At 37.0% G+C, this 13,003-nt stretch overlaps 2 protein-coding genes across 2 annotated transcripts; one reads left to right on the top strand and one right to left on the bottom strand.

The window, feature by feature from the left end:
- The first annotated feature begins 5,082 nt into the window (after window positions 1–5,082).
- On the top strand, window positions 5,083–5,789 carry LOC129767505 (39S ribosomal protein L14, mitochondrial). The gene is made up of 2 exons (XM_055768483.1): window positions 5,083–5,231; window positions 5,294–5,789. The coding sequence occupies exon 2, from the start codon at window positions 5,295–5,297 to the stop codon at window positions 5,757–5,759; it is 465 nt and encodes a 154-aa protein (XP_055624458.1). The 5' UTR covers window positions 5,083–5,231; window position 5,294; the 3' UTR covers window positions 5,760–5,789.
- LOC129767504 (probable ATP-dependent RNA helicase DDX56) lies at window positions 5,789–7,994 on the bottom strand. Its single transcript, XM_055768481.1, has 6 exons — window positions 7,810–7,994; window positions 7,007–7,755; window positions 6,703–6,802; window positions 6,303–6,640; window positions 6,107–6,248; window positions 5,789–6,051 (listed from the first exon to the last, which is right to left on the bottom strand). The coding sequence occupies exons 1-6, from the start codon at window positions 7,876–7,878 to the stop codon at window positions 5,803–5,805; spliced, it is 1,647 nt and encodes a 548-aa protein (XP_055624456.1). The 5' UTR covers window positions 7,879–7,994; the 3' UTR covers window positions 5,789–5,802.
- Window positions 7,995–13,003: the final 5,009 nt, after the last annotated feature.

The following is a 13,003-nucleotide window of genomic DNA, read 5'->3' as shown; positions in this document are numbered from 1 at the left end:
GAAATTCAGCTCATCGGCTGAAGAAAGCCATGTTTCACAGAGAGAAAATACATCACAGTTAGAGCTGTGAACTAAAAATTTAAACTGATCTAGTTTAGGAATGATGCTTCTGCAATTCCACTGTATTACAGTGGTCAAATCCTTGACCTCTTGCACTGAATCAGGCATCGAGGGAAATGAACGCTGCCAAAAAACCACATTTTTCTTTCAAAAATGTTCTCACAATTGGAAGCAAACATAATACTATGCTTTTAATAGGGTCGTTTATATTTAAAGCATTTAAAATGTTGTCCACCAGGTCAGAAAGCGCAAGCAAGCCAGATTGTGGCTGTTGCCTCGACCGCGAAAAAGGAGCAGACGTGTTGGGTGCTGCTCCGGGAAGTGCTGAGGACCCCTGGTGCGTAGAAGAACCGCTTAAACCAGGAGGTACTTGCTTCAGTCTATTCTCAGCACGTTCGATTCGAGTTTTCATTCCAACTTGGGAAGTTTCGGTTTTCTTTCTGGGGAGTGATGGAAAAGAAGTAATTTTTCTTTTCCTGATGGCACCCTGCGATGTACCGGAACTTCCTGCATTGGGAGCGTCAGCAACAGGCTCGTCGTTCTGCAGAATGGAATAGGGATTGTCCTGAGTCGTTGGAACGCCGGGCATTGAGTAAGATCATGAGGAGTCCCGCCGCAATGAAGACACTTGCGCTCTTTCGGGCAAGGATTCTCATCATGGCTCTCTCCACAATCTGCGCAACGTTTTTTGTTGCAACAATAGGCGGCCGTGTGACCGAGTTGCATACATTTGTTGCATTTCATTACCCGGGGTACAAACAACCGAACAGGTAAACCAAGTGCACCTATTGCAACGTAGTTTGGAAGGGCGGAACCCTCAAATGTCACACGAAAAGAGTTTGTTCGATTGAGAACTCTTTTGTCATTTTTAAGTGACACAGATTTCAGTCGATCGCATGCAAGAATTTTCACACTTTTAAGTGAAGAGTTCTTGAAGCGACCGACACCATCGAGTATCTCTTTTCGAGTCAAACCCTTTTCGTTTATTACACCGTTTATTTCAACGTTGCAACAGGGTACGTATACGCGATACTCGATCGCAAAGAGATCACAGCGCGTTATTTCATTCGCTTGGGTTCTACTGGAGACGACAACTCGTAATTTGTCTGGCCCCATCCGAGTAATCTCGGAAACTTCGGAAAATTTCTGTATCAACTCTTTTGAGATGCGAATGACGTTAAGAGGTTTGGATTTTCGTCTAAAGTATACGATAAATGGGCCTTTGGCGCCATCAGGGTATTCTTTTAGACGAAAATCCTGCTTCTCGTCTTTTTCCTCATCTTCAGAGCTTTCTATCTCGTAAACAGAATTTTCCTCCTCATCTTCTGTTTCATCCTCCTGCTCTTCAGGAGGATGTTCATTATCTGATATATTCTTTGGCGTAGATGGGGGATCCTCCCCGCCCTCTGCCATATTAATAAAAACGAAGAAGTAGACAACTGTTCGATATGAACAGAATATAATAATTTGGAAAATATAAATTAGTAAAAGAAATTATATTTCTATATTAGTTATTGTTGAAAATTTTATTTATTTCAATTTTTGTTATTATGTGTAATTTGAAAATGAAAAAAGTTCCAATAATAGTTCAACGGTGATGTATCAATATGGACACCCCTAATGCCAACGCTTGCCGATTTGGTAAACACAAAGTTTAAACAATGGTGTAAATCACAGAAGCTATACAGAATGATGGAAGAAGAAAGAGGAAAATAAACTTCTACTTGCCGCCGCTGTGTAGCGTGTGTGATAATGTGTCTTGCTGCCGGATTGTCTCGATAGCGCACCACTTTTTATGAGCTTTACTTCGCTCGCAGCGCACTAGATGAAAAAATACACACTAGAAACGGATGTAAAAAAAACACCTGTATCGGATCAAATATAGGTTCGACCGATCTGCTTGCGAGTTACCGCAGGATTTTTTGACAGCCTAATATAACCAAGGCGCCTAGAAGTATATCCTAAGGTGGGCCAACCTGCTAAAACCACTCTTCAGCCATATTGGAAGTCTACTGTGTTTTGTTTGTAAACAAAACACAATACGCTATTGCCGAAGGTCGCTCGTGATCAGTCTGTCTCTTTCACGCTACAAGCAAATAATTCCCCTTCTGCTTTCCTCCGTTCTGTTTTCATATTCCGCTCCCCTAACCAACTTAGTGACGAAACGGCCGCACCTAGTACCATAGACCCGTCTTGAATATAACATCAGATCCCCTTGAATTTGGCATATAATGCGCCTAACTGGCATATGCTTGCAAAAGTGGAGACCATATACATACATGGCAAATGCATACCGAATTTGTTTGCATGAATATGCAACTTTGACCGGCTATAATAGCGATTATGTTGAAATTGAATTGCGATCTAATATGAATATATTCATGAATGGTCAAAGCACCAAATACGATTTTGCCATACTCATATACGATTTATTACAGACATAGAAAAAAAACAAATGGCGCTCACGAATCACCATTTTTATATATGAGTATTTATGTTCATAGAAATAATAATTGTTTGATTGACTTGTGTTGGGAGTCGAATATGAATGTTTAAAATGCCACAGATTGCTGTTTGGTGAAAACTCCGATGTGGGTTCGAACTCCGGTCGTCTGGATTATCATCCACCAGCTATCTCGCGCGGCTATCTAAAGATTAATTCAACAGTGATTAAAACTTTCGAGTGCATCAGCATTTCATTGACATTTCAATATGATGTAATATCTTCTTTATTAGGATCTAATATGATTTACTGTTTCATGATATTCTTCAGCATGCAACACGATTTACTACAGTACTGAATCGATTTAAATTATACGCTTATAAGACACACAAACTGCATCAGCGTAATATACGCATATGATGCGGATTAAATATATTTTACGACAATGTACATCATAAAATAGATGTTTATTATACAGAATTGCGACTTAATTTGATAATGGTATATAAAATCGGGTTTTTACATTTTATGCGATATCAAATATACACGAAACATACTTTGATTGATATTATATGCGATTATGATTTATTCGGATTTCTTGTAAGACTTGGCACGTACAAAATTATACGATTTAATGTTTGCTGGGTAATTAATTGATTTTTTTGTATCCAGACCTTTTTTAATGTGTTCGCGTTTAGTTTAAGATTAGGTTTAAGTAAATGTATCAGTAGGATTTTGTGTAGTCTGTTGATACCTAAAAGATGAGGTTTTGCGCCCACTTTGTGGGCTTTTCCCTCCAATAAATAAAAATAAATAATAATAATAATTAGTATGGTATCTCTTGTTCATTGCAACTATCTTTAGCTGTCTTTGACCTTATCTATGAGGTTTTTGGTATAACCGGAAGGAATATTTATCAATTTTTTCATCAAGTGGTTTTTAAAATAGTTATTTTTAGAAATTTGATAGTTTCTAAATTTCCTACACTCATAGCTTCCATAGTTTTTTAATGGGATTAATGTCGGAAGATTATGGAGGAATATCAATAACTATTGAGTAACTGTAATGTAACCATGTGTGAACTTTATATGTCTTATGCTCTAGGTCATTGCCTTGGCAAAACTTGAATCCTCGACTCCATCCCATTTTGTTGACACTTGGCTTCATATTTTCCTTCAGGATGTTCAAGTAAACATTCTGATCCAATACATCATCGATGAAAACCAAATTTGCTCATACATGCACCCTTACACCATCCTTCCATCATCAACATGTTTAAACGTTGCCTTCAGTTTTTTTACGTTTAATTCATCGTAGGCTTCCTCCATTCCGAACGATAACAATCGGGGCCAAAAATATCAAATTAGGACCTATCTACGGAAATAACATCTTACCAGTAAGATGTTGGTGTGTTTAATGATGTTAACCAAATTAATACCAAATTGGAGTTACCTAACTTTCGTTTAGCTAAGAAACCGTTTGTCCCTCTGTACTCGGGCATTCAAGTTGCCCGTCCTAGGCACATTACCAACTTTTGGTTTGCTCAATTTGGTTTTTATCGATGATGTAATGAATCAAAATGTTCACTTGAACATCCTGAGAGAAAATATGAAGCAAAGTATCAACAAAATGTAATGGAATCGAGGATTCAAGTTTTATCAAGACAAGAGCTCAAGACTTAATACATATAAAGTTCGTACATGATTTCATTACAATTGCTCAAAAGTTATGGATTTTTCTCCACAATCTCCGACATCAATCCCAGTAAAAACTGAGGAAGTTATCTGTGTAGGAATTTTAGAAACCATTAAATTTCCAAAAAATAACGATTTTAGAAACCACTTGATAAAAAAATTGATAAATATTCCTTCCGTAAACACCCAAAAACTTGTAGATAAGGCTAAAGACAGGTAAAGATAGTTGCAAGGAACAAGGGATAACATGCAAATGATGAAATTCGGAAATCAGCCAAAGCCTTCGAAATCGAGTTTAGATTTCAATCAGCATACGATTATAAGTTTGAGTCGATTTTCAAACATTAACACATACATTCGCTATTTGTAGAGAAATAAAAGCCATTATTCTGAAAATAGATAGCAAACCTTTTAACTCTCATATGACACTATGACTTTATCTGAATAGAATGTTCCGAATGCTTGTTTTCGATTTTCAAAAGAAGGAAAAAGAGAACTGCATAGTGGAGTACGGTTACGGGTTTGAATCACTGTATATAGATGTACAAAAATAAATACCTTTTTTATTCCATATTTTTTTAAACTTCCCGATAAATTATCATAACCTATAAACATATAAACCTGACGCGGACCATAACACAGCAAACCCGATAATAGTTATTTAAATCCCGTTCTCAAGTTAAATTATTTTCATTTATATAATTCAGACATCTCATTGAGTAACATTTCGTTTCGTTCTTTGTTTTTAGGAGGCTTTAAACTTTGTAGATCATTCGTCTCTAACCCATTGAGTACCAGTTTGGGATTGGTATAAATTTTTCATTCGGTTGCTTCGTATGCTGACAAACCGTGGCAGCCCTGTGTTTGCCTCCGCAGGGCTACCCATACATTTCAAGTTTCATAATTTATTGGTGATTTTTTCATAAACCTTGATGATGAGTTGACAGCTAAATGTTTTGATCCTTTTCAAAACAGTCCGAAATCGCGTGTTGTAAATCTAGAAGTCTTTTTACAAAAGCTTTTTTTATTGCAATGTAAGTAAAAACAAATAATTAAAATTTAATTTGTTTAATTAAGAATTTGATTTGCATTCTAGCATGATCACGACCGGCCTGCAACAACTACGAATCCATGTATCGCGTTATGTAATGTGTAATTCATTCCACACCAGTAGAGTAGATTGCGAAATACGGAAGCTGGCTCGGCTGCGAGTAGTGGACAATAGTGAAATTGGAAAGGCTGCTATGGCTGAAGGTAAGCCCCCAAAATGTATCCATGTGTACAACAAACAAATGGTGGCAAAAGTTGGGGACAAAGTACTAGTTGCAATCAAGGGACAAAAGAAAAAGGCCATACTCGTAGGATGCAAACAGAAGCAAAAACCTAAAATTCCCAAATTCGACAGCAATAACATTGTGCTCATAGATGACAATGGTACGCCACTTGGAACGAGAATTCACGTGCCAATCCCAACCATTCTTAGGACTATACTGAAAGAAAAAACTCAAGCCAAAGGTGCCGATTACACTAAGTTGTTAGGAATTGCTAGTAGATTTGTCTGAATAAATAATAAAAATCAAAGAAAATCGGTACTGAATGTTTTATTCATATTTTCTTTTGCTTCCCGTAATCGATTCCTTCAACCATTAGCGGATTGTTTGCCTTATCACCGAATTTTCGCTTCTTTGGTACAAAACTTTTCTTTCTTTTAGTTGTAATTCCAGTTACATGTTTCAAAGCATCGGGAACAATATATTCAGGAACGTCACCCAAATGTTCCTGTACTTTGACTGTGTGTAAAGTTCGATCATGTCGCAGGGCTTGAAGATCACGAGGATTGTCCTCAAAGAAGCTCTAAAATAGAATAAGTTGCAGTAAAAAGTCCTCTCTACTGTAGCAAATGTTATACCTTCAGTTTTTCGGAATTGAACATTTCTGTCTTGATTTCTTTTATACGTGCTTCACGTATAGAAAACTTTGTAATCGCTCTCCAAGCATCTTTCGCTCTGTATCGAAAAGGCTCCACTTCCTCCATTTTAAACTGGTAATTCCTTCAAAGTGAAAAAAATGACATACTATCCTTTAAGAAAATGAAAATAACTTACTTTAGAATCTTCTCTCCACTGTCAACACCAGCTTCTAGATGCTGTTCAACACTTTCCATGAAAGCATTTTCTTCGGCAGCTACAAAAGATAGCACATTCCCACTATTGTTTCCCCTCGCCGTTCTGCCCGCTCGGTGAATATAAGAGTTGATATCGCGTGGGAAATCGAAATTGATAACGTTCGAAACAAGCTGGAAATCAATTCCTCTCGCTATACCGGATTCGGTTTCCGATTCCCTCGCAATTTTCTTTATCAACTTTTTACTAGCTTTCTTCTGTTTCACGGCAGGATCCAAAACATGCAATTCATCAGAGGCGATTATAATGTCATAGAGTCCCTATAAGTGAAAACAAGACTTATTAGATGTGATATGATAGGACGAGAACTATTTAATGTCACCAGATTGAATTGATTGACAGTATGACATCTTATCTTCGCCGGCAATTCCGAGTTCAAAATACACGATCTTATGCTAAACTGCTCCAGAAATAGCTTCAACCTGTCGAAAAACACAATAAAATGATGAAGTGTGCGTGTAAAGATTATTTTAAGGCATTCAGTAAAACCATGCATCAGAGAGAAGATTAGAAATGTATCCTGCCACAACCAGAGAACGTTAGAAAACATTCAATGTTGTATCAAATAGTATAATTTTTCATCAACTGGAACATAAATGCGACGGGTTTTAAAAGTAAATATTTACCTGTAACAACGATCAATTGAGTTAACGAAAATTAGACTTTTGCCTTTTATAAGCTGAAGCTTAATCAAAGAGTAAAGAATTGCTGCTTTGTCCGTTTCCTCTGCCGTGATATGATAGTGTGATAACTGTGATGTTGGTGCCATATCCGGTTCTTCTAGTCGTAGGATCACTGGATTGTGCAGAACAATTGTTTTTAATTCGATTACGTCTTTCTGCAAGGTGGCAGATGCCAAAACAGATTGATGAACATTTGGAAGGAACCCTAGCACTTCCTTCAAGTCGTTTTCAAAGCCAAAAGAAAACATCAAATCAGCTTCGTCGATCACCAGTGTTTTTAAACATTCTTTAACATTTACATTTCCTCCTTGTAACTGAGCAAGTAGTTTGGCGGGTGTCGAAACCAAAATATCCGGACGATCAGCCAACATATGTTTAAGTGTTGCATTATCCACCTTAGAACACATATCCAAACATCGAACCAATCGACCACATTTGATAGTCAAATCCTCAATAACTTTAGCTGTTTGATGACAGAGATCCTTGCTGGGAGCTAGAATTACAGCTGTTGTCTGCTGTTCGTTCGCATCCCGCTTACGATTGAGGATGCTTTGAATAATCGGAATTGAAAATGCTGCCGTTTTACCCGAACCGGTGCGTGCTCGTACCAGCACATCCTTGCCTTCCAATAATAAAGGAATTGCTGTTTCCTGGATCAATGTAGGATAAAGCCATCCAAGTTTTGCAATGCCCTGTTGAAAAGTTTCGTTATAGAAAAAGAACAAATTTGTGTTAATTTCAAGTACCTTTAAAATTCGTTCATCCAGTTCCATTTGATGGAAGTTTAAAGATTTCTTTTCATCTAAGTCAGACATCTTTCCTCGAGAATTTATAGAAGCTTAAATTACCAACATCGAAAGCATTGACCACGTTTATGAAATGTTTAGATTTGCCATATCATAACAAACTGTCAACACATCGTATGTGAAATCCGCGATTACATCTGTCGAAGTAATAAAACACCAGGCATGTTATTCCCCGCTTTGTTTATGTAGTGGTAGGCAAAGAAAAAAACCAAGGTACCTAGAAGTATATCTTAAGGTGGGCCAACTTGCTAAAACCACTCCTCAGCCACCTTGGAAATCGCCTGTGTTTTGTTTGTGAACAAAACACAATATGCTAGTGCCGAAGCTCGCTCGTGATCAGTCTGTCTCTTTCAACGCTACAACCCCCATCCTCTTCTACTTTCTTTCGTACTGTTTTCATATACCGCTCCCCTAACCAACTTAGTGATAAAACGGCCTACCATCACCACCACTCATATCAAACATTTATATCCCTAAAGGGCTGTCCACATACCACGTGGACAGAAAAAGCACGGTTTTAGACTCCCCCTCCCCCTCCGTGGACAAGCGTGGACATTTTCATACCCCTACCCCCCTTTGTCCACGTGGACATTTTTCCTTTTATAATCAAAATAATTAAGGAGAGAACTGATTTGCACCTAAATTCCATTTTTTTCCTGTCTGGAAGGTCGGAAAATAATTAATTTTCTTGGATTTTTTTCGAATGTTACGAATAAAGTGAAGAGCTCGGGTATTTTAGTTATTGTTTAAGGTATATGTGTAGATGTATTTTTCATTTTTTAAGTGCACGAATAATGATTATTACACTGTTGACAGCTGGATGCGTAGATGCTGTCTGAAAATTGGTACCTTGCTGGTGGTATCGGTTCCGAAGCAACGGGGTGTCGTAGAACAAATTTCAATGAATATTTTGAAACATTAGGACAATACCTAAAGCGTTACATAGGGGTTTTTAAAAATTCGAAAAATTGCCGAAATGGCGGCCATTTTTGTTAAAAATGAGTTATTTTTTATAAAAAATCGCTGTTTAGAAGCTCATAAAAAATCGAAAAAATGAGATCAAAAAATCAAAAAAACGGCTATGTAACGCTTTATATAATCCATTTTTAAAAGCTGACAAAAAATTTCCACTAAATCGGTCGAATAGATGCTAAGATATTGATACCACCAGTTGAAAAAACACGGTATCGAGAAAAACGCGTTTCAAAATTCGTACAGGTGAGGTCATACATTTAGCTGTAACTTTCCAACGAAATCAAATATCTAAAAGGGGCATAAGCTTCCCAAAAATGCAAAAACAAACAAAAATTCGATTTTTTTGATTTTCCAGGCCGGGGTCCCCCCTTAGGTTGTTTTTATTTCAAATTTCACTAGTTGTACCCTGTACCAGTTGTGGCCCATTGTTTTTGTATGGTAGAGAAATGGGTAGAATAACAAAGCACATGCTTCATATGAGGTTAATTTGGAAATACTTGTGAGTATATGATATTTTTTGTTTTTCCATTATAAGCGAATATACCCAGCAAACATTAAATCGTATAATTTTGCACGTGCCAAGTCTTACAAGAAATCCGAATAAATCATAATCGCATATAATATCAATCAAAGTATGTATCGTGTATATTTGAAATCGCATAAAATGTAAAAACTCGATTTTATATACCATTATCAAATTAAGTCTCAATTCGGTATAATAAACATCAGTTTTATGATGTACATTGTCGTAAAATATATTTAATCCGCATCATATGCGTATATTACGCTGATGCAGTTTGTGTGTCGTATAAGAGTATAATTTAAATCGATTCAGTACTGTAGTAAATCGTGTTGCATGCTGAAGAAAATCATGAAACAGTAAATCATATTAGATCCTAATAAAGAACATATTACATCATATTGAAATGTCAATGATGCACTCGAAAGTTTTAACCGCTGTTGAAATAAATTTCAGATAGCCGCGCGAGATAGCTGGTGGATGATAATCCAGACGACCGGAGTTCGAACTCACATCGGAGCAGTTTTCACCAAACATCAATCTGTGGCATTTTAAATATTCATATTCCACTCCCAACACAAGTCAATCAAACAATTATTATTTCTACGAACATAAATACCCATATATTAAGATGGCGATTCGTGAGGTTGTAATAAACATTTCACGAAAATATTTTGCGCCATTTGTTTTTTTCTATGTCTGTAATAAATCGTGTATAAGTATGGCAAAAGTCGTATTTGGTGCTTTGACAATTCATGAATATATTCATATTAGATCGCAATTCAATTCCAACATAATCGCTATTATAGCCGGTCAAAGTTGCATATTCATCCAAACAAATTCGGTAAGCATTTGCCATGTATGTATATGGCCTCCACTTTTGCATGCATATGCCAGTTAGGCGCATTATATGCCAACCAAATTTTAGGGCATATGATGTTATATATACGCTTGTTATGCGATTTAATGTTTGCTGGGTATAAAGGCTATCTGGTTTTGCTAACACGGAAACACGCAATTTACAGTTGACCAGATGAGGAACAATTCGCATCTGAATTGTCAATCGCCAATCGAATAAAAATAAATGGATAAATGGAAACGATTTTCTAAACACTTGCAAAAAAAAATACGTTGATATCACATAGACGCCAGTAATAATCCAATCAACTTGATTAATTTGCTTCCATTTGATTCACATGTAATTCCAGTAGAACATTTTACTACAGAGATGCATTGTTTTGCATTGTTTTATGGCAGAGTTACAGTGTTACTCAAAATTTTAGATGAAAAAAATATTTGCCCACTCCGGAATATGATCGATCACTGCTAATCTCTGGATTTCCGATTCACCTTTACTCGGTAGCGCAATTCAAAATCTTTTCCGCCATAGTTCGGAGAATTTTCAGAGGGTATTAATAGCGTATTAAGATATTTTATTATTTTTCAAATCCTTATAGACCATTCTGCATTGAGTGTCTGGATGGCTTCCAAAGTGCTCGCGTGGAAGCATTACATCAGATAACTCACGATTCATTGATTCCCAACTATGAAATCGAGCTCAAATCTCAACTATGAAAGTTGAACATTTCTTGAGACCAGTTTTTGCATGATATTGATCCCAATTCAAAAGTACGCTACATAGAACAATCAATTCTCACTCCCGACATTCTTCCAAAAATGGAAGTAAAAGTGACGAACCAGCCAAATGAGTTGAAAGTCACTATAATACAGATAAAAAAGACGGGTGGGTAATGTCGGGGACATAACCGGAGTGACGTAGGACTATACAAAGGGGACAGCTTTTGTTAAATATATATTTTAAATATATTGTTTTATTTTCTTCTCCTACGTGAATACCTACCTATCTACCTGAAAAATGGATTAGTTTACTGTTTACTCTTTATGAATATGTTGATGGTTCTGAAAAGAACCTTTGGTGTTGTGTTTTTGTTATCACTCGATATTCCCATCTTGTTCGGTTAAACCTTCCTGTTTAGCTATTGCGTTTGCCACTCGCCACAGCTTTCACAGTTGGAAAATTTCTTCCCATCCAGCTTTGTGACATATTGTACAGTAAATTACATTCAATGCGACGTGCCGAAGCGCCACTCAGTGTCGCATTGGAGGCGATTTTAACCTGTAATTGAACATTTGCGATGACAGTGGTACAGTGTCGACTTTCAATGTGGGGTCATAATTTGGATCTCTATGTTTACAAAAATGTCCAACTAAATAAGTCGCATTACATGTCCGTCCAATTAGCTAAATGTCGAACTAATTGTAAATTACTGTACTTTCAATCTGGAAACAATTTAAGAATTGGTGAAAATTGAATAATCAGGAAATTCCCCAACTATCAATTAGCTCAGAACAACTGCCAAATTCACATACTCATCATATCCTGGCAAACAAATTATGAAAAAATCAATTTGTGTTTTATTATTATTTTGGATATTGTTTTAGAAAGCATTGAACTGTATTTCCTAAACTCTTTTTTGGAAGGTTTAATGGCCCTGAAAAGCGCCTTGTTTTATGGAATGGTTCCAATTTAGAAAACTTAGTACTCGTGGTTTTGAAAAAAACCATTTCGAACGCCCTCTTTACCGCCTTGTTCTGGATTTGCCACCAAAGCAGTTTGTACGAAGAACAAACGTTTTTCTTCTGCTACCTGCTGCCGAATTGCGATTGCGTTTGCGTCCGCCTGTTGTTGTCTTGATGCCCACCGAACCAAAGCGCAAGCAGTTTTGCCAGCCAACTCGATCACTTCGGCAGCCGGCGAAGAACTCTATAACGGCGGCTAGGTGGACTGGTGCACTGGTAATAACGCGCTCGGCCTAGCTACCCTTGCGGAGCAATTGGCGAATACACCTACGGGAAACTGCAGTCCAAAATGGTTCGAGCGGAATTTTGCCTTTCCCTTCACTTTTCCTCCTTTACCATGTCCAGACATGGCTGCTTGGGTTGGTTTGTTGATGTGTTGTGATGCGAACCGATGTGGTGTACGGTTTGAATGAGAATGATCGTTTCGGCAGCGGAGCGGGGATTTTTAAGCTGACTGGTTGGCTCGAGAATTACGCATGTGTGAGACTGCGACCAATGTTTCGTTCATTTTTTTTCTTTTTCCTTTCCAATCGTGCTTCATTGTATTTCGCTGCTGCTCTGGTTGCCCGTTTTGGTCGGTACGATTTGAGGAGCACAAAATGGACCAATCAAAAATGGGCACATAATGCATTTGGACAATGCTTGATATTTCACAATTATTCAATTATTTATCTCAAGAAAAATGAAATGTTATTCGTTATGATAGATGCGTAGATATATTTCCTATCAATTGATGCAAAAACCTTTGCGATCTATTGAGAAATGCTCGAGTTATAAGCGTTCCAAATCTTGCATTTTTTCCTACTTGTTCAGTGCCTAGATTTTCATTTCACCCCCTATATCTTCCGGTTAGACGTAGTCCTACGTCAAAAAAATTTAATTGAATTCATTTGAAAGATGAGAAAATTTTCCATAATATTCTGTTGTAGAACATTTTAAATAGTGAAAGATAACAATAGGAATAACATTGTGGTGTCGAGGAAGGAATTGTAGAAGGATTGGAGAGCTTTAATTTTGTTGATAGAAACAATCGAGTTT

This window comes from Toxorhynchites rutilus, chromosome 2 (genome assembly GCF_029784135.1).
Source record: "Toxorhynchites rutilus septentrionalis strain SRP chromosome 2, ASM2978413v1, whole genome shotgun sequence".
Lineage (NCBI taxonomy): Eukaryota > Metazoa > Arthropoda > Insecta > Diptera > Culicidae > Toxorhynchites > Toxorhynchites rutilus.
This window is presented reverse-complemented; position numbering and strand designations above follow the sequence as displayed.